This window comes from Staurois parvus, unplaced genomic scaffold (assembly GCF_062004578.1).
Source record: "Staurois parvus isolate SC_StPar_1 unplaced genomic scaffold, SC_StPar_1.0 ptg000708l, whole genome shotgun sequence".
NCBI lineage: Eukaryota > Metazoa > Chordata > Amphibia > Anura > Ranidae > Staurois > Staurois parvus.
The window spans coordinates 495,668-517,550 of record NW_028318504.1 but is presented as its reverse complement, the minus strand read 5'-3'; the positions used below and the strand labels follow the sequence as shown (position 1 = coordinate 517,550).

Sequence of the window (21,883 nt, the reverse complement as noted above, 5' to 3'; positions counted from 1 at the left end):
CACTCCTGTGTTTATATTCCCTATGAATGGAGAGAGAGATACAAATGTATGTAAACAAGTGAAAAAAAAATTACATTTAAAAAACAAAATAAAGAAAAAAAATAGCTAGATCAAGGAGAGATCTAGGTCAGTGCCAGGGTTAGTGTTAGGGTCAAGTAAAAGGTCAATGGTCAGGGTCAAAGGTCATGGTCAGTATATTATGGACAGGATTATTTTTTTTATTACATTTTTAAATTAGTATTAGTGTCAGTTTGTTTTAGGCAGGATAAAAAAAAAACAAGAAAAGCAAAAAGCAAAATGCACACTATTGTTTCTAAGCCTTACTACATACAAATATGTGGTATCACTGCAATCGTCAGGAGCAGAATTTATTTTGGGTTGTTCTTTGGTGGTAGGTTATGGCAGTAGCAAGAAATATACAGCTAAATTTAAAAAAATTATCATTTTTTTTTACTATTTTGGACCAGTTTTCCTTTGATAATGAAAAAAAAAATCAGGATGCACAAAGTGATGATATATACATTTTACTAACATGTCAAAGTTGCAAAATTATGTTCAGCCATTAACATTTGTTTTATCCCCAGTCACTAAGGGGTTAACTTGTATAGATCATTCAAATTTCACATGTTGGTGAAGTAAATCTTCCTGTATAGTAACTCTACTTCTTCTATGCAGGTAAATAATGGACTCCAAGCAGAAGCAATGTGCTGTCATTGAGTTCTTGATGAAGGAGGGGAGCAGGCTGTCAGACATCTACAAAAGGCTGCAAAAGGTTTATGGAGATGACACCATTGGCAAGAGTCGCATTGCTCTGGTCAACGGTTTCATCTCCACAGGGGCGGACTGACCATTTGGGCTCTCAGGCACTGCCCGAGGGCCCAGGATCAGTAGCGGGCCCCATGAGATGCCCCTAGTACCTTTCATAGGCTTTTTTGGGTGTGGTTTGAGTGTGGGTGAGGACACAGGGGCCCCATGATCCCCTATTGCCCAGGGGCCCCATGAGTTGTCAGTCTGTCCCTGCACCTCCATAAACTTTATATAGCCCTCTGTGGATGCCAGGCAGCCTGCACTCCTCCTTTATCAAGAACACAATGACAGCACATTGCTTCTGCTTGGAGTCCATTATTTACAGCAGAAGACAGAGGGAAGAAAGAAGAAGAAAGAAGAAGAAAGAGAAAGAAAGAAGGCGGAAGAAGAAAAAGAGGAAGAAAAAGAGGAAAAAAGTGGAAGAAGAAAGGAGAAAGAAGATGAAGGAAGAAGGAGAATGAAGGAAGAAAAGAAGTAGGAAGAAAAGAAGAAGAAGAAAAAGAAAGGAGAAGGAAGAAGACGAAGAAAGAGGAAGAAAGAAGGAAGAAGAAAAAAAAGATGAATAAAAAAAAAGATGAATAAAAAAAAAAAAAAAAAAGGAGAAAAAGAGGAAGAAGATGAAGGAAGGGGAAGGAACAAAAAAAGAAAGAAGAAGAAGGAGGAAGAATGAAGAAGTTGCCATAAAGGAAGGTTACTCTACCAACGTGAAATTTGAACAACCTAAATAAAAAGTCCAGTTCTCCTATTACAAGCACTGTCCTCAGTCTGTATGAGGAGGATGAGAGTGATGCCATATAAATCAGAATTATTTATAGCAATGTCACCATGGATTTGCAGAGAGTCCAGAGTGGGGGATACATTATTGAGGAATGAAACAACGGATCAACAAGAGATGGAAGAAGGGAACAAAAGTCACAATCCAGAAACAAAGAAGAACTCTCCTCACTAGAGCGCCTGCTGGGAGGACATTGTATGTGCTGTGAATGGCTCCAAGTCCCAAACAAAAACTATTGATGTACAAAGGCTCTCTGCCCGGTCAGGCACTTGTTCCTCACACTGTTGGACAGTTTCCTGGAAGCATGGGCTACAATGCTGATCACAGGCCAGATAACTAGGTATGTAAGCACTGCCAAACAAGACCTATTTTATCTATAAACAGTCTACAAAGTGGCTGAGATGAATTAAATAAACCGTTCAGCTGAGATGGATCTGAAGGCAGAAACCTCCTAGCTGATAAAGGTGAACGCTAGGATTTTTATAACTTTTTTTTATTATTATTACACAGGATTTATACAGCGCCAGGACCAAGATGACCTCTGGCAGAATACACCATTAACCCTACTTCCAGACAGCAGGAGCTGGCACTTTAAAAGTTCATAAAGACGGAGGTGTCACATGGGCTTTCTGGTTGTGTGATCACTGTTATTGGCTGTCACAGTGATCACATGGTCATAAGCAGAATACAATGTCTCCTGATTGGAGTGGTTAGTAACACTGTGCTGGAGACCCTGAGTGAGTGCGGTCCCAGTGCGCTGTATACAGGTAGGTGTTAAAGCCCACAGGCTTGCTGCTGCATATACTCATACTGCCAGTGTTAAAGAGATACTAAACCCGGGACCCTGCATTCCCTATATCCGCTCTCCCCGGACCCTGCATCCGCTATATCCGCTCTCCCCGGACCCTGCATTCCCTATATCCGCTCTCTCCGGACCCTGCATTCCCTATATCCGCTCTCCCCGGACCCTGCATTCCCTATATCCGCTCTCCCCGGACCCTGCATCCGCTATATCCGCTCTCCCCGGACCCTGCATTCCCTATATCCGCTCTCTCCGGACCCTGCATTCCCTATATCTGGTCTCCCCGGACCCTGCATCCGCTATATCCGCTCTCCCCGGACCCTGCATTCCCTATATCCGCTCTCTCCGGACCCTGCATTCCCTATATCTGGTCTCCCAGGACCCTGCATTCCCTATATCCGCTCTCCCGGGACCCTGCATTCCCTATATCCGCTCTCCCCGGACCCTGCATTCCCTATATCCGCTCTCCCCGGACCCTGCATTCCCTATATCCGCTCTCCCCGGACCCTGCATTCCCTATATCCGCTCTCCCCGGACCCTGCATTCCCTATATCCGGTCTCCCCGGACCCTGCATTCCCTATATCCGGTCTCCCCGGACCCTGCATTCCCTATATCTGGTCTCCCCGGACCCTGCATTCCCTATATCTGGTCTCCCCGGACCCTGCATTCCCTATATCTGGTCTCCCCGGACCCTGCATTCCCTATATCCGGTCTCTGCGGACCCTGCATTCACTATATCCGGTCTCCAACAGTACACAGAACATGGAAATGCAATTACTTTAGTAAATATTAACTGCTAAATAGCTTTTCTCATCAGCAGTTAGAGCAGTCTTGTGACTACAGCAGAGCACTGGTTAAAGCTTGTAGGAGGAGTTTTCTTTGTGCTCTAGGAGGATGCAGGACCCCTGACCTCTGTCTGGACAGTGCTGATCACATGCATCCTCCCAAGGAAAAAAAAACCTCTCTAGCAATACACACCAAACTGAGCATGTGACCACGGGTTCAGTCTGTATCAGGTGGTCATTTCATCAAGAGGAGGATCAGACAGACAGGTCAGGATCAAATGACCTTTTTACACAATGCAGCGGGTTAACCCCTTAGGTTCTGCAGTGAGTATAACAAGCATGCTTTACTATATATACAGACTGATTGTACTGTTGTGGGTTTAGTAACACTTTAAGGGGTTACAAAAGCAAATGACAAGTATGCAGATACAGTATAGTGACCTTCATACTATGTGGACTCTCATGGGCAGCTGCTTGGGCTGTTATTTACTTGTATTCTCTCCCTGGAAGTGTGAAGTTGTAAGGCCCCCCATGGAGGAAAACCTGTCTCCTGTCAAAGCTAAGGGCTGATGACTGACACTCAATGTGGGTAAAATTATCAATGAACAAAGCCTTCAGACATCTTTCACATCAGAACGTTTGTTCCATGACAGGTTCTGTATGTCTGTTATCAACAATGAGATCACTAATGTTAAAAAGGACAGTTTTACAGCCTGGCGTTTCTGAGCTCTGACAGGGAAAGAATACAAGTAAATAATAAAAAAAAATCAAATAATCTCACTACAACAAAGAATACAAGTAAATAATAAAACAAATCAAATAATCTCAGTACAACAAAGAATACAAGTAAATAATAATAAAAAAAAAAAAAATTAATCTCACTACAACAAAGAATACAAGTAAATAATAAAAAAAATCAATTAATCTCACTACAACAAAGAATACAAGTAAATAATAAAAAAAATCAAATAATCTCACTACAACAAAGAATACAAGTAAATAATAAAAAAAATCTAATAATCTCACTACAACAAAGAATACAAGTAAATAATAAAAAAAAATCAAATAATCTCACTACAACAAAGAATACAAATAAATAATAAAAAAAAAAAACAAATAATCTCACTCCAACAAACAATACAAGTAAATAATAAAAAAATCAAATAATCTCACTACAACGAAGAATTCAAATAAATAATAAAAAAAAAAATCAAATAATCTCACTACAACAAAGAATACAAGTAAATAATAAAAAAAAAATCAAATAATCTCACTACCACAAAGAATACAAGTAAATAATAAAAAAAAAAATCAAATAATCTCACTACCACAAAGAATACAAGTAAATAAAAAAAAAAATCAAATAATCTCTCTACAATAAAGAATACAAGTAAATAATAAAAAAATCAAATAATCTCACTACAATAAAGAATACAAGTAAATAGTAAAAAAAAAATCAAATAATTTCACTACAATAAAGAATACAAGTAAATAATAAAATAAAAACAACTACTCTCACTACAATAAAGAATACAAGTAAATAATAAAAAAAAAAAATCAAATAATCTCACTACAACAAAGAATACAAATAAATAATAAAAAAATAAAAATCTCACTCCAACAAACAATACAAGTAAATAATAAAAAAAAATCAAATGATCTCACTACAACAATTCCAGATTGCAGATTCAGGTTAAGGTTCCATTTTAATTGACGCAGATTGCATTCATACTTGTGCAACTTCAAATGTGTGCGATTTCCATTGCGACTTTGCTGCAACTTTGTTGAGTGCGACTTTGGCTGTTGAATTTTGACTGTTGTACAACTGTCACATTGATAACAATAAGATGCGGCTTTCATGTGGCTTTTGAGAGTTTACATTGCAGTCCATGGCACTCAAGTTGCATCAAAGTAGTGCAGGAACCTTTTTAAAGTCTCTGCGATAGATTTGAACGACTTCCACTGAAATACATGGTCTGCGACTTGTCATGCGACTCTATGGGGTTTATTTACTAAACCTGGTTGACTCAGAATCTTGTCCACTTCTGCATAAAAACCAATCAGCTTCCAGGTTTTATTGCTGAAGCTTAACTGAACATGCTGAGGTTAGAAGCTGATTCGCTACCATGCACAGGTGCCCAAGATTCTGAGTCAACCAGGTTTAGTAAATAAACCCCTATGTGTCCAAAGTCACATGACAAGTAAATGGAGCCCCCGCGTAGTAGTTTATAGGAATTCCAGAACAAGTGTTAAAGGTCAGACATTTTGATAAACAAATTAGGCCGACATCAGAGATAACGAGGATACATTTTCTCACCCACCTCATACAAATTCAGCTCTTTTACTTTTTCTTTTAATATGACCTGAAAAAGGAAAAGATGTACTTTTATTATTACAGTTCTTAGTATTTCTTCACCATATAATTGGCACCTGGTCTGCACATGGCGTCAGGGGCCCTGCAGCACATGGGTACAAGGGCATGCAGGGGAGCAACAAAAAAAAAAAAAAGAAAGAAAAAAGTCTTACCTGTTTATAGGCATACAGTTCTTTCCGGGCCTGATGCCTTAACCTGTAAGAAGAAAAAACATCGTCAGAGGCATAAAAGAAAAAAGCAGGCCTGCAACTATTTATTTCTGACATTTTTACTTTCTTGCTGTTCCAGATTATTTTTCTATACAGGTGCAGGGGTGTATTTAGACAAGATTTGCCTAGCTGTTTGTACATTTGTTCTGCACTAATGGGGAAAGGTTGAACATTCTCTATATTCTCTGCAGATCCAATGTGTGAGGGAAATACTGCATTATGGCCACTAGGTGGAGGTGAGGAGCTCATTTCTATGATAGTTATCGCCATCTACTGGCCATAACATAGTATTTCCCCCATTCACACATTCGATCTGCAGAGAATTTAGCCTGAGAACATTAAATTTTACCCCATTTGTACACAACAAATTTACATACAGTTTTGATGGATGAACAGCTATGCAAATCTTTCATAGATACACCCTGAAAAGTGTTAGTTTTGAATAAAGTGGTAAATGATCAGGATCCCTCTCGGGTTTTCACTGCCTTCCGAAGCATTAGTTGTCTTCATTAAGGGCCCATTCACACCAGTCCCGTTGAGCAGTGTTGCTCAGTGCCGTGCCCATGTGTGAACAAAGAAATTTGTCTTACGTGCATTGGTGTGCACTAAGCATATAGGATATAGTTTATTTTTGTGCATTCCAACATTCTGTAACACATGCCATTGCATTGCCACGAAAAGAATTAAATAAAAGTTTAACAACTCATTGCAGTACACATGCACAATTAACTGCTTATGTACACCACTGGTAAATTAGCCCTTATTGTCACAGTGACACCAGATTCACTAGACAGGAAATGAGGGAAAATCTGCAATGGCAACACAGAAATAAAAGTCTGACAAGGTTTATAGCCTTCTCTTCCAATTTTTTTTTCTATCTGTGTTGCTATTGAAGATTTTCCCTCACTTTCGGTCAGGTAAAACTGTTGTTACCATGACAGGCAGTGAGGCTAAATCTCTGATGGAACCCAGATAGCAGTAAAATAAAATCCTTCCCCAGTCTAGCCCAAAATTGGATCTTGATAGGAATGTCAGTTGAAGTAGTGAAGAAAAATCAAAAGAATTGGTGTTGAAACTTCTGCAGAGCAAAAAAAGGTCCATCACCTAAGGACACTAGCAAAAGACTGGAGCCCCATGCAGTGGGTGGAGTTATATGAGAGGTACACTGGGAGGGCGTGACCAGCCATGGTTGATGACTACACATCCTATGTCCTCTACTGTACAATTAAGTCAAAATGTTTGGTTCTTGTCCACCTGGGATTTTGGAAGTTCCCGCCTACCTGTGTGTGTTGCAGCTCCTCCTCCTACTTTTTCCCATAATAGAACTTAAAACTCCAGTGGACAGAGTGGGAACCCCTCATGATAGACACAGCAGGTGTTCAGACCTGGGAACTCACCAAGGCCAAGATCTCACCAAGTGACGGAAGAAACTGCAAACTAGTAAACACAAATTATGGCACCACTCAAGCTGATGGGCGTTTGCTTCCCCTGACCCACCGATAGACAGGGTGTCAGAGTGTTCATGTTAGGGATCCGGGTATGACCAGAAATGTGTGGACTGACACAGGGAAGTAGCAGGCTTCAGGAACACAGGCGTAGTCAGGCTGGAGAGGTGGAATGGTCAGGCAGGCCGTAAGGTATTGTCAGGTGCCGCCTGGTGGTGTCTCTAGCAGCCCACAGCATGGATTTCCTCAGGGCGCGGGGTATAAGTCCCAGCCTGCTATTCACCAGGGCCCCTGATGGTGGGGAAGGACTTGGTGCAGACTGGGACCAGGTCGCGACCCCTGAGTGCGTCCGGCTGTGGTAGAGAGTACTGGCAGGGGAGTGCAGGAACGGAGTCTGATGGGAAGAGGCAGGCAGACTTACTAAAGGTGATCTGTGCATGATGGATGGATCGTCGGGTGAAGTAAGCGTAGTCAGACAGGCCGGGTCGGTATCGTGCGGGCAGCGTGGTGCAGGAGGAGCAAGCAGAGAATGGTCGGGGTCACAAGCCAGGTTCAGCAGGTAGCGGGCAGCGCGGTACCGAGGATCAGGCAGAAGGATGGTCAAGCAAGCCAGGGGTTCAACAGGAGACGGTCAGCAGAGGTCAGGATCAAAGCAGGGTCAGCAACGAGGCAGGAACACAGGATACCAGGTACAGGGGCTCATGGGAAACATACACCAAGGCCCAGATCACAGGCCTGGTCATTCCTTAAATACACTTCCTGCAATCCTTCGGACGAAAATTTGGCCGATAAACGACCCGTCTATGGCCTGCATAAGTCATAGAGTCTATGACTAAGCCTCGGTGGGCGGGGCGAAACGCGTCAAAGGGGTAAGGAGGCCACTTTTCACTCTTGCTCACAAGGCTGATTGGGAGATTGGCATCTCTTACTAACCATGACAGAAGAAACTGCTGGATGCTGAAGTTCTACCACCTCACAAACACTGAGGGTAATATTTTTGGGTAGCCTGATCCTTTAAAAGTATATTTATCCATTTAAAAGTTTTGTTTCTTTTTAAATTGTCCCCGGTGAACAATGAAACATCAGTTACCAGCGTCTGTAGTCCAATGAATGCTTCCCGTCATCTAATAAGATGGTCCATGAAGCGGAGCCACCAGGGAATGTGCTCAGTAATAGTCGGTGTCAATTATGGTGATTCCCAACGTCAAGTACAGTGGAAAGCCATAGCATGTTAGTAAATATTGGCAATCAATTAACTTCTGTACGAGAAGACAATCAATACAGGTCACGTGCGGGTAATATGGCTGTTGTAAGGTCATCCTCATCAAATGACAAGAGCAGCTGTGACTCCATGACAGACACCTAATAGGACAAATTACCATATCCTCCCTGAAGACAGCAGAGACTCAATGACAGTCATATATTGATTACTCATCCGGTCTAATCAGACACATCCATGGTCATGTAGAAAAATAGTAAAAAACCAGGATGCCCCTATATCAGTTATAAAAAAATAATTAAAAGTTGCGATGTCAACCGACAATTCCCTAATTGAAAACGATATATGAATGCCGGCTCACATGTGAGTAACACAGTGGTCTCCCCTGGTCTACCTTCTCCTGTTTTTCTACATCCATTTTTTTTTTTTTTTTTTTTTCTTAAGTCCGCAAACGTGCAACTATAACGAAAAAACCCGTAAGTGTTCACAAAAAAAGTGCAAGTGCAAAACACCACACGAAAAAGTGCACTTAGGGGTGTGCTGTGTCCTACCCCTAAAGGGGCTTGGACCGCTTACCCTGATCCCCCGGGGCACGAAGCTCCTGACGGGGACAAGGTTCCCAATTGGTCCTCCTGGCCAAAAGGCCTGGTGGACCACCGTTCCCTATGCCCAGCCGAAGCCGGACATCCAGTACTAGGCAAGGAGGCTCTCCCGAAGAAGAGCCTCCTAGGGATCAGGGGAGGAAGGAACCGTATGGCCACACATCCTCCCCCTAGACTTCAGGGTAGGCCCGAGGACCCACACCCTCCATCCGTGAAAAAACACACACATAAGGCAAAGAAAAAGTGACAAACGTGGGTAAGTGCATAATAAATAAGAGAAAGAAAAAATAAAAAAGTGGTACCGTGCCGAATTGTGCACAGACCAGGCCCTGAGGCCCGTAGCAAAAGTTGCCCTGAACTTAGCCAAAAGGCCTGGTCCTTAGGGCGCTGTGCAAAAAGAGGTGAAAAACAGTGGCCATGTGTCATCTTCACACCGTGGGGTCCCACACCCAAGTGTTACTAGTGACACCCCTGAGAGCGTCTTCCCAAGGGGGCACTGAGTTTGCGGACTTTTTGCGTCCCCAGCCCCTGGCCAGACCAAGGTAGATCCGTCCAAATCAGGAGGTACTGGGTCTTTCCAGTCTTCCCAGAGGAATTACTCCCGGGGCCCCAGCTTAACTCGTGGTGCTCCCCGGTTTCTGTCCCTCCGGTACTAGCCTTCCGGACCCCCATCATTCCAGTGAGGGTACTATACAACAACCATCCCCGCAAAGCTAGAATGGTCGGGAGCACCCCCACTGGACACTGATAAGAACAGATTTTTTTTTTTTTTTAAGTCCGCAAACGTGCAACTATAACGAAAAAACCCGTAAGTGTTCACAAAAAAAGTGCAAGTGCAAAACACCACACGAAAAAGTGCACTTAGGGGTGTGCTGTGTCCTACCCCTAAAGGGGCTTGGACCGCTTACCCTGATCCCCCGGGGCACGAAGCTCCTGACGGGGACAAGGTTCCCAATTGGTCCTCCTGGCCAAAAGGCCTGGTGGACCACCGTTCCCTATGCCCAGCCGAAGCCGGACATCCAGTACTAGGCAAGGAGGCTCTCCCGAAGAAGAGCCTCCTAGGGATCAGGGGAGGAAGGAACCGTATGGCCACACATCCTCCCCCTAGACTTCAGGGTAGGCCCGAGGACCCACACCCTCCATCCGTGAAAAACACACACATAAGTAAAGTAAAAAGTGACAAAACGTGGGAGTGCATAATAAATAAGATAAAGATAAAGTAAAGAAAAAAATTAAAAAAATGGTACCGTGCCGAATTGTGCACAGACCAGGCCCTGAGGCCCGTAGCAAAAATTGCCCTGGACTTAGCCAAAAGACCTGGTCCTTAGGGCGCTGTGCAAAAAGAGGTGAAAAACAGTGGCCATGTGTCATCTTCACACCGTGGGGTCCCACACCCAAGTGTTACTAGTGACACCCCTGAGAGCGTCTTCCCCAGGGGGCACTGAGTTTGCGGACTTTTTGCGTCCCCAGCCCCTGGCCAGACCAAGGTAGATCCGTCCAAATCAGGAGGTACTGGGTCTTTCCGGTCTTCCCAGAGGAATTACTCCCGGGGCCCCAGCTTAACTCGTGGCGCTCCCCGGTTTCTGTCCCTCCGGTACTAGCCTTCCGGACCCCCATCATTCCAGTGAGGGTACTATACAACAACCATCCCCGCAAAGCTAGAATGGTCGGGAGCACCCCCACTGGACACTGATAAGAACAGATACTACACTTGATCTTAGCCAAAAGGCCGAGAAGCGACATCCATGGTCATGATGAACTTTATGAACCCCACAGACAATAGTCCTCATCATGACAAGTCACGGTATTCATAGAAGCCAAAATTTCCTACATCCCAGAAAACAGATAAAAGCACCCAATGACATGACGCTAGGCAGAAGTGCTAACCACTCAGCCACTTGGCTGTCAAGTGCCCGTATTATTTAATGACAACTTCATGATTACAGAGCCTGAGGCCTGCCTGGAGTTCATGTTTCAGCACAAAATGATCCAGCTTTCAATGTGAATGTCAGTTGTAGACCGCCCCCCCTGTAGGGCTCAGGTTGGATTCTTCTAGAAAAGCATTGTCTGCTGGCTCTTTAAACAGATGAGAATCTCTCCCTGACCTGTACATAATGTAAATCCCTGGGGGCCAAAGTAATGCAGGCATCAAATATTGACACAATGACACCAGCCCCGCCCCCCTGCTGTTCACTTTCTGTTTTTGCAGTGTGTTTATTTTCTTACCGCCCCAGAACAACAAAGCACCCAACATCTTGAAAGAAAAAAGAAATTGATACCAAACATATTATCCTGCTGTGAAGTCAGCATGTGGCCTGTGAAATATGCCGACTACAGGAAATTCTGGTTGCTGGAAGATTATCCCCCCCTCTCTACAGCTGCTCTTCCTACAGATTGTAGATCTCCCATGGTAAATATAGAGGAGTCTGAATGGGCTGTCACTGAGAACACTGGAAGCCATCGGTAATTGGTGTAATTAGAAGGCTCAGGTTACGGGACATATTTTTGGGATCTCATGTGATTAATAATTGTATTCCTTGGGGGGGGATGCTAGGAGATGCGTGTTAAGGCAGCCCATATATTTTTCATTCAACAGTGGATTGAATGAAAAAAAGAAATGACCATATTGTATTCGGACAGCGGTGAGACTTCCTTGCCATCAGAATACAAAGATTTAGTTTAACATTTATACAGGTATTTATATAGTGCCACCAATTTACACAGCACTAATATATATATACAGTCAGGTCCATAAATATTGGGACATCGACACAATTCTAACATTTTTGGCTCTATACACCACCACAATGGATTTGAAATGAAACAAACAAGATGTGCTTTAACTGCAGACTGTCAGCTTTAATTTACATCCAAATCAGGTGAACGGTGTAGGAATTACAACAGTTTGCATATGTGCCACCCACTTGTTAAGGGACCAAAAGTAATGGGACAGAATAATAAATCATAAATCAAACTTTCACTTTTTAATACTTGGTTGCAAATCCTTTGCAGTCAATTACAGCCTGAAGTCTGGAATGCATAGACATCACCAGACGCTGGGTTTCATCCCTGGTGATGCTCTGCCAGGCCTCTACTGCAACTGTCTTCAGTTCCTGCTTGTTCTTGGGGCATTTTCCCTTCAGTTTTGTCTTCAGCAAGTGAAATGCATGCTCAATCGGATTCAGGTCAGGTGATTGACTTGGCCATTGCATAACATTCCACTTCTTTCCCTTAAAAAACTCTTTGGTTGCTTTTGCAGTATGCTTTGGGTCATTGTCCATCTGCACTGTGAAGCGGCATCCAATGAGTTGTGAAGCATTTGGCTGAATATGAGCAGATAATATTGCCTGAAACACTTCAGAATCCATCCGGCTGCTTTTGTCAGCAGTCACATCATCAATAAATACAAGAGAACCAGTTCCATTGGCAGCCATACATGCCCACGCCATGACACTACCACCACCATGCTTCACTGATGAGGTGGTATGCTTAGGATCATGAGCAGTTCCTTTCCTTCTCCATACTCTTCTCTTCCCATCACTCTGGTACAAGTTGATCTTGGTCTCATCTGTCCATAGGATGTTGTTCCAGAACTGTGAAGGCTTTTTTAGATGTCATTTGGCAAACTCTAATCTGGCCTTCCTGTTTTTGAGGCTCACCAATGGTTTACATCTTGTGGTGAACCCTCTGTATTCACTCTGGTGAAGTCTTCTCTTGATTGTTGACTTTGACACACATACACCTACCTCCTGGAGAGTGTTCTTGATCTGGCCAACTGTTGTGAAGGGTGTTTTCTTCACCAGGGAAAGAATTCTTCGGTCATCCACCACAGTTGTTTTCCGTGGTCTTCCGGGTCTTTTGGTGTTGCTGAGCTCACCGGTGCGTTCCTTCTTTTTAAAAATGTTTCAAACAGTTGTTTTGGCTACGCCTAATGTTTTTGCTATCTCTCTGATGGGTTTGTTTTGTTTTTTCAGCCTAATGATGGCTTGCTTCACTGATAGTGACAGCTCTTTGGATCTCATCTTGAGAGTTGACAGCAACAGATTCCAAATGCAAATAGCACACTTGAAATGAACTCTGGACCTTTTATCTGCTCATTGTAATTGGGATAATGAGGGAATAACACACACCTGGCCATGGAACAGCTGAGAAGCCAATTGTCCCATTACTTTTGGTCCTTTAACAAGTGGGAGGCACATATGCAACCTGTTGTCATTCCTACACCGTTCCCCTGATTTGGATGTAAATACCCTCAAAATTAAAGCTGACAGTCTGCAGTTAAAGCACATCTCGTTTGTTTCATTTCATATCCATTGTGGTGGTGTATAGAGCCAAAAATTTTAGAATTGTGTCGATGTCCCAATATTTATGGACCTGACTGTATGTGTATATATATTTATATTACATTACAGTCCGATCACAGTCCCTGCCCTCAAGGAGCTTTCAATCTAGGGTCCCTAATTCCCATTCATACACACACATACCAGGGCCCACAGGAACCAATTACCTACCAGCATGTCTTTGGAGTGTGGGAGGAAACCCACGCATGCACAGGGAAAGCATGCAAACTCCATGCAGGTAGTGCCATGATTGGGTATAGAACCGGCAGCCCTGGTGCTGCCAGGCGGAAGTGCTAACTTCTTAGCCACTGTTCTGGAAGAACCCCACTGGGTAGTTTCACAGAGGTCGGTCGGCAGATCCATGTTTGGTTGATCAATGTTTGGGCATGCTGGTTGATCCATGTTTAGTTTATCCATGTTAGGGCAGGCTGGTTGTTCAGAAGTCAATCAATAAATCCATGTATGGTTGATCCATGTTTGGTTGGACTGGTTGATTCATGTTTGGTTGGGCTGGTTGATTCATGTTTGGTTGATCCATGTTTGGTGGGCTGGTTGATCCATGTTTGGGCAGGCTGGTTGTACAGAAGTCAGTTGGTACATCCATTTTTGGTTGACCCATGTTTGGGCAGGCTGGTTGTACAGAAGTAAGTTGGTAGATCCATGTTTGGTTGACTCATGTTTGGGCAGGCTGGTTGTACAGAAGTAAGTTGGTAGATCCATGTTTGGTTGACTCATGTTTGGGCAGACTGGTTATACAGAAGTTGATTGGTAGTTCCATGTTTGGGCAGGCTGGTTGATCCACGTTTGGGCAGACTGGTTGTACAGAAGTTGATTGGTAGATCCATGTTTAGTTGATCCATGTTTGGGCAGGCTGCTTGTACAGAAGTCTTTCGGTAGATCAACTTCTGTATGACCAACCTGTCCAAACATGGATCGAAATTTGACCAGTCCCTGCTGAATTTTGATCCATGTATGGCCGGCCTATGTTTTAAAATTGAAACTGGACAAACCTGCTAGAAAGTTTTTCCATGTATGTTCAATTTAACACTTGGCCAAATATATATTATTTTAAAACAGATTTTTCTATAGTACTAGTCAACATTCATGCCAGTTATCATTAAATATTTTTTCATGTTAAAAGAAAGAACACAATGTAAATTAGTTCAAATCAATTAGTTTAAATCAAATTTAAAGTGGCACTAGACTCTTTTAAAAACACAAAAAACTCTATTCAGGTCGGAGGGACCCAAAGCCTTGCGGCACGTCGGTACACGCACAGGGTAGCGGGGGACAAATACGCCTTTAGGGTGAAGGTCCTTTAGGGTGAAGGTCCACTTTAATTAAAAAAAAGTACCTTCTATTACTCATAACCTCCAAATTAATTTTCTTTTTTGCTGCTCTTTTGACTTCCTGTTAGAGGGCGGCTACATTCGTTCTCCTTGGTCCCACTGTATGTAGGAATGTAGCCACCCTCTCTTGTTCATCTTAAGATGGACTATGGGACATGCAGTGTGCAGTGCACATGACTGTAACTACGGTGCTCCTCCTAGCTCATGCCCAACATGTGTCAGGTTAGCTTTGTCACAATAGGAAACATTTTTACACTGTCACATTTAAGTGAGCAAGAAATCTACACATTTCAGTGATCTGTCCACTTGTTCAGGAGTTTATTCAAGGTGGTTGCCAAAATCAGTATATCACTTCCCCAGCAGGACACCCCCGAAAAATGTGAGATTACAGAAAGTGGTGAATTCACAATGTTATGGCTGTTGTACAAAAATTGTACACAGAAACAGTCATATATTTTATTTTAAAGCACACCTGTCACTTTGTTCATTCACTTTGCAGTTAAAAAGCAAAATCTATTCCCATCCAGTCCTGAGATTTATTCAGCTCTGTGACACAGCACAGCCCTGTCCGGCAGTGCACGAGTCCTGATTTTTTTCTCGGTTACAGTTCAGTAACATTTACAGGTCTCGTTCCTCCCCCAGCCTGTGACTGGACAGTGAAAGGAGAAGCAGCATAGTGATGAGTTCGCCGCTCTGCCACTCTCCTCTCTATTCTCATAGACCTGTATGCAAAACCCACTTGTAGCGAGCAAAAGTCACAAGCCCTTCAGCTGATCAAATGCGCAAAAGCCAAAAAAAAAAAACCCCTAGAAACTGAAGCTTTTTTTTTTTTTTTTAATATTGCAAAACATATTTGTAATATTTAATTATACACATAAAATGGCATTGTACAGACGCCGGTTTGTCTGTGTGCTATTACTGAATGCCAGTGAGTCACCAAGCAAAACTTCTTCAGCTCCAACTACAGAGAGTCTGGAAAACAATTAACTGATTGGGTTAGTGGTAGAACAATAGCCATTGCAGCCTACGCAACAGCTATGGGGCCTGGGGTAGGAGGGGGCCCCATTAGGGGTCTGTTAAAGTGGTGCTAAATGCAAAATCAAAAAGTTACATACAGTATATGAGATTCTGAGATCCTGAATACAGAGAAGTTAGTTGAAAATATATTGTTAAAAGTTTATTCCCTGTGCTGATGCACCTCTCTTTCTTGATGTCTGTCCACAGCACTGGTCCCTAGTAATCTACTAATTATGCTGACAGCTCTCTCACTGCCAGCCTTTGATTTAGACATACTTAAAGTAGAAGTCCAATACGATCTAAGCTTAAAACCCCATTCTAAGCTCAATACTATCTACCCTGTAAAGGAAAGATGTTTATATGTACCTATTCCCTGGGCGCTCAGGTCCGGTCACGTGATTTCACCAGCGTTCGGCTTCAGTGGAGAGATCCGCTGACAACAGCTGCAATGCCTATGCGGTGGTGTCACCCATAGGCATTCTATGGGGCATCTATTGTCGGCTGTCCCTCTTCTCCCCTGAAGCCGGTACCAGGAGCCATGTGATCGGATCAGAGCACATTCAGATGTAAGTATAGGCATCTTTCCTTTACAGCACGTATCAAGCACAAGGCCCGCGTGCTGATCCAGCCCACCAGGCTATTTCATGTGATCCTTGCACCTCTACTGCAGCTACAGCACCCACCTCGTCTCCATCTCTACCTTGTCTTAGCAGTCAGCAGCAGAGAGGAGGACATAACTCCTCCGCCAAATCCTGCACTTCTCTGTGCAGCCGTGGAAGAGCTCGTCCCTGGATCCCCCCACCTTCAGTCTTAACTGTTAGCAGCAGAGAGGAGAGCAGAACTCCTCTGCCAGATCCTGCGCTTCTCCGTGCATGCACAGAGAAGCTGGTCTCTGCTGCTCCCCCCCCCTCGGTCTTAACAGTCGGCAGCAGAGAGAACAGAACTCCCACAGATCCTGTGCAGCCGTAGCACCCTTCTCCACCTCCCCTGGTGTCAGCATTCAGCAGACTCTGGCATCTGACTCCAGCCCTTCTGAGGTCCTCCTCCAGACCCTGCACTTTCTGCTTCCCAGCTCTGCCACAGCAACACAAGCTAAGGGGGGGCACTTTGGTAAGGCAGGGTGGGGGACTCTTTTGGCATCTGATGAAAGGGGAGTGGGATGCTCTGGACATCTAGTCTTACAGATAAAACTGGCTTTTTGAGGGCAACCATAATGCTTATGTGGTCTGCAATGAAACTGAACTTGACAGCCCTGCTTCACAGGCTAGTTACAATAGGCTTAGGGTTTTGGGAGCAGGTTTAAGCTTACATAGTATTTGGCTGGACTTCTACTTTCCGATCAATGATGGTTGCCGGGGGGCCCCAATCAAATTTTTGCTATGGAACCCCATGATCTGCAGGTATTCCCCCGGTACAGGTGATCTTAGCTACAAGAGTTTACCTTCAAGAAGTCATTCAGCAGATATGTCACTTGTAGTTGTCCATTCTTTTTGCAGTCAGTATGTCAGAAAGTGCATCTCTGTATCTATAATACAGCCCGGCTCTGAGGTAGCGATCTTTCAGGCCAATGCCGAATGTGACAGACTGCTGGTGCAGGCCTGAAAGGGCTTGCTCACACCTCAAGGGCTGGTCTGTTGCTCAATGCAGCCACAAAGCAAGGACAGGCAAAAAACATTGGGGGACATCAATTCTGTTGCATAGCAAGCAAGTTCTAAACAGAAGCAATGACACAGATTTACGAGGCAAGTTTACTATAATATTGCAATTGGACCCGTACATCCTTCCCTCGTTTGGTCAAGTTGCACTAAGAATAAAACCTGCCCCTAACCACACTGTGGATAAACGTTCGTTTGGCATGAAAGGAGATGAATCGAAACAGCAAAAAAGTAAAAAACAAGAAAAAAAAAAATATGCACTGCAGAGTGTTAAAAACGCATTGTAGCGTAACGCACTGTAAAACTGAACACCAGCACATAGGCGATATGCACGGACTATGGTGTGAATGATCCCTAAGAGATAAGCAGGCTTAGTCTGAGACGTACCGGATTAGATAGCAGCAGAAGAGCAGGCTCAGGATAAAGACGAAGATCGCCGTGCCAAATACCACAATGTAGATGTTGAGGGGGAGGTTCTGGAACCCGATATTAGGCATTCTGAAGCTGTAGTGCTGGAAGTCTGGGCTCATGGATTGGCTGAAAAAGAAAAATCGATACATCAATAGAAATATAGCACATACATATCAGTAAAGTACAGGTCCCTTCACATCACCCTAATAATCAATACTTTCTGATGCACTACCATCAAGCCCCTTCAACCAACTTAACATGTACCTGTCATTAAAATAGATTACCGATAGATTACATATCAGCATTACCAGATCCATTCATATTTTGGCTATGGATGCCGTTTGCTTGATGGGAATAAAAGTTCTAAGCTCTCCCATTTGAGCTGAAGCCCAAGCAATGATCACGATTGCTACTTATCATAGGAATTGTGGGTGGTCTGTTGGAGTCTACAAAAGTCCATCCCATGCCTACTACCATGACCACATTACAATCTTTGGTGCATCTTAAACCTTGGAGCTTTACTTTTTCTATGGCTCCATGCCTGGAAAGCATACCAAAGATGCATTATCCACTCGGTGGAGTGTTTCCAGGGTCTGCCATAGAAGACTGCAGTTGCTACTTAACATAAGAATTGTGGGTGCTCCTTTAGAGCAGACAGAAGTCCATCCTATACCTATCATGACCCCACTGCAATCTTTGGTGCATCTTAAACCTATGACCCTTGCTTTTTTCTATGGCTGCATGCCTCAAAGGCATACTAGAGCAGCAGTAGCCACACAACAGAGTGTTTCCAGAGTCTGCCATAGGGGACTACAGTTGCTACCTAACATAAGAATTGTGGGTGTTCCATTGGAGCCTACAGGAGTCCATCCCATGCCTACTATCATAACATTGCAATCTTTGGTGCATCTTAAACCTTGGAGCCTTACATATTCTATGGCTCCATGCAGAGTGTTTCCATGGTCTGCGGTAGGAGACTGCAGTTGAGAATTGTAGACACACATGCATAAGAAAGCCAATTTAGACAAAAAGGCAAATTAAGCTTCCAGCAAGTGTTTGGAGTGTGAACAGAAACTGGAGAACCTGAAGTGATAACCACCAAGCCACTGTGTGAAACCCTAAATAAAGTCTGCTTCCTATTAGACAGACCCTCTACGGTGGACTTGCAGTGAGGTTAGAAGATTAGACAGACAATTACTGTGTAGAAAAACTAAGCAGGAAGCTGGGACTGAATTTGTAATAAGCAAACATGGGGGACTATAGTCTACAAGGTGGACATATCTAAAAAAGTAGACATATCTAAAAAAAAAAGTCAGCATCTGCTCACTGCAGCCACCTGAGGTCTTCAGGGTCTCCTGTAGGAAGTCACTTGGTCTTCCCTTGAAAGGTTAAATATTGGGGGTTGGATATAGTGACATCATTCATTGTTAAAGGATCACAAAACACATCATGTTTTAAACGTCTTATAATTCACATTAATTTTACAAACCTATGCTGGAAGGATAAAAGTTGGAAGCCAATTAGCTGTCATGAACCAGAAGAGACAGGTCCTCTCTAAGACTTCATCATACACAAGGATTTGCTGTGAGATGCCCCTGTCTATGGACTCAGAGAGTCACGCGTGTCATCACATTCCATCCTCCAAGCTTTGCTTCATTCTTCCAAATTTCATTTCCTATGTTACACCCATCCAGGTGGCTGGAAAATTTCATCACAGACAAAAGGGAAACAATTACCAGGCCTGGAGTACAAAAATTCTCCCAGACGGCTTCTCCAGAACAACTTTCCTTACTGTCTCTGGAAATCTGCTTTCATCTCAGACATGTACAGACTTTCCACAATTTAAAGTGGACCCAAATGGCAAAGTGAAAGCGTATGTCCAGGCGGAAGTTTTCTTTTTAGTTTTGGATAGACTGGGGAAGCATCTATGATGTTACGGGTAACTGGGACGCTCTTAAGAGATTTTCCTTTATGTATTATCCTGGTGACATTTTCAAAGACAGGAAGTGAGGGAAAACCTCCAACAGAAACACAGAAAGAGATATAAAAAAATGTATTATGTAGAGTAGGGGAAGGGTAGAACGTCGGACAGTTTTTGATTCTCCAGAAGTAAAATCCAACATTTTTATGTGGTCAGGGAGCAATCTTGCAATGTCTTCTACCTGTTTTGGTGACAACTGAATTTTATGTCACTCTGCAGATACCTCTTACTTCCTGTCATGTCTCCAGGACAAATAGTGAGACACAGGTTGCAAATAAAAAAAAATAATAAAAAAATAATACCAAAAGGTGGCACCAGCTGTTGGGAAACCCAAATGGTTTTTCTATATGACTGAATGCAGCCGGTATTCAGCTGACAGTTTTCCCACCGGCTTCAACTGAACAATCGTCAATGGTGCCGTCAGAGCCATACACTGCTCAAATATAAATTGTATCCATCTGTGGCTGGCTTAAGAGGGATAAAGCTGGCCATACACTGACTAATTGTTGGCGCTGACAAAATTCGAGCAGTATATGGCCAGCTTTATCCCTCTTAAGCCAGCCACAGATGGATAAAAATGAGGCCAGTTCAGCAGGGACCGACTAAAATTTTGATTAGTGTGTGGCTATCCCTGATTGACAGAAATGAATCATTTGTCTGTCTAAAAGGACATGCTGGAAAACCTTTGTTGATTAGTGGCTTCAGCCAATCAGTCAGTTTATTCTGACAGTTGGGTCCCAATGTCAGAAATCAAAGTCCCACTGGGGACATCATGTGGATGGAGGAATCTGTGGCCAGCTTTAGCCCTCTTACATTCTACCTACAGCTAATATCAAGGCAGCCCAAAGATTAACCGTAATTTGCGTTCAACCAGCGGGTTAAACATGGAAAAAAATGACCCAATTCTCCCATCCATACACTCAATGTGGATGGAGGAATCCTCCCTGCTGACTTCCCCCACGGTCAGAATACAATGATCAGTGCTGTGGGCTATAGCTGGCTGATTAATCAGAAAAAAACAAAAGTCTGGTTGTACAAAAGTCAATTGGTAGATCGATGATTGTACAACCAGCCTTTCCTTCATTTCAATCCATGTATGGCCGGCTTACTTACATTCTATCTACAACGAAGATTAAGGTCTTGGCTTTACAAACACTTTGAAGCTGAGATGCCTTGAAGATAATAGAAGAGTTTGCACAACTTTCATCAAGAACTTTTCAGAGGACAATGAACTTCCCCTCCCTGAACAGCTGGGCTCACCTCTGTTTACATACGTAGGTTGTCCTCCTGCTTTCACTTTCCTGTCCCGTCATCCTCCAAGTAATTTTATCACAGGGTGATACAGCCAATCCTCCTGGCACAACACTTGTGCTAATAGATTGGCATCTTAATCTCAGCAAACATCATTTAAAAAAAGCAAATCAACCGCCCACACAGGAAATACCGCTGTTTCCATCCATGGATTTTAAAAGGCACAATCCACCTTCTACAAAAATGTAATAAATACACTAGTTTTTTTTTTTTCTTGCATTGAAGCCTGCAGAGCATTGAGATCACGATCAGTGTGTCAAAGGTGCAATCAATGCACAGGCTCCTACACTTTTTTTTTTTTTTTTTTTAAAGGTAAATTTTAGGTTCCCGTATTGTTGACCTCCTGGCCCCAGGTGTATGTGAGGAACAAAACTTCTGTTATGGGGCTGGAGGAAGTAAAAAAATTACAGTTATGGAGGCAGTACTGCACTTGTGCCCAGCGTGATCAGTCCCACTGCCTTGGTGGCTGATGGGACTTGTAGTCTTCTCATTTATGGATACCTATGAATGGATGATGCAGCTGTGGAGGAGGAACCATTCACAGCCACACTAACATCAAACAACAACAGGACGCTCCAAAGAGAAGCACCCCGCGATTTAGGTAAAGGGGGGCATTATGAGAGTTGGGGGTTGGGGCAATGCGGCCATATATCACATTACATCTTAAATATTGGTGTAACATGAAACGTGGTTTAAAAGGTGGTCCTAGAAGACTAGAATATAGATGTTACACCAAAGAGTACACAACCCTACTTACTCAATGTACCATATCTCCATATAAACTGGTGGACCTCCCATTA

At 43.3% G+C, this 21,883-nt stretch overlaps 1 protein-coding gene and 1 pseudogene across 2 annotated transcripts in view; both read right to left on the bottom strand.

Moving 5' to 3' along the window:
* Positions 1-21,883, bottom strand: part of RNF24 (ring finger protein 24) — a 163,565-nt gene that overhangs the window by 16,520 nt on the left and 125,162 nt on the right. For both annotated transcript variants that reach the window (XM_089653354.1, XM_089653353.1), the window contains exons 2-4: positions 17,768-17,917; positions 5,697-5,739; positions 5,492-5,533 (exon numbers count right to left, since the gene is read on the bottom strand). In XM_089653354.1, the coding sequence (XP_089509480.1) occupies positions 5,492-5,533; positions 5,697-5,739; positions 17,768-17,910 (228 nt within the window). In that variant the 5' untranslated portion in view covers positions 17,911-17,917. The remainder of the gene's footprint in view (positions 1-5,491; positions 5,534-5,696; positions 5,740-17,767; positions 17,918-21,883) is intronic.
* Positions 10,645-10,760, bottom strand: LOC149445813 (U2 spliceosomal RNA; annotated as a pseudogene).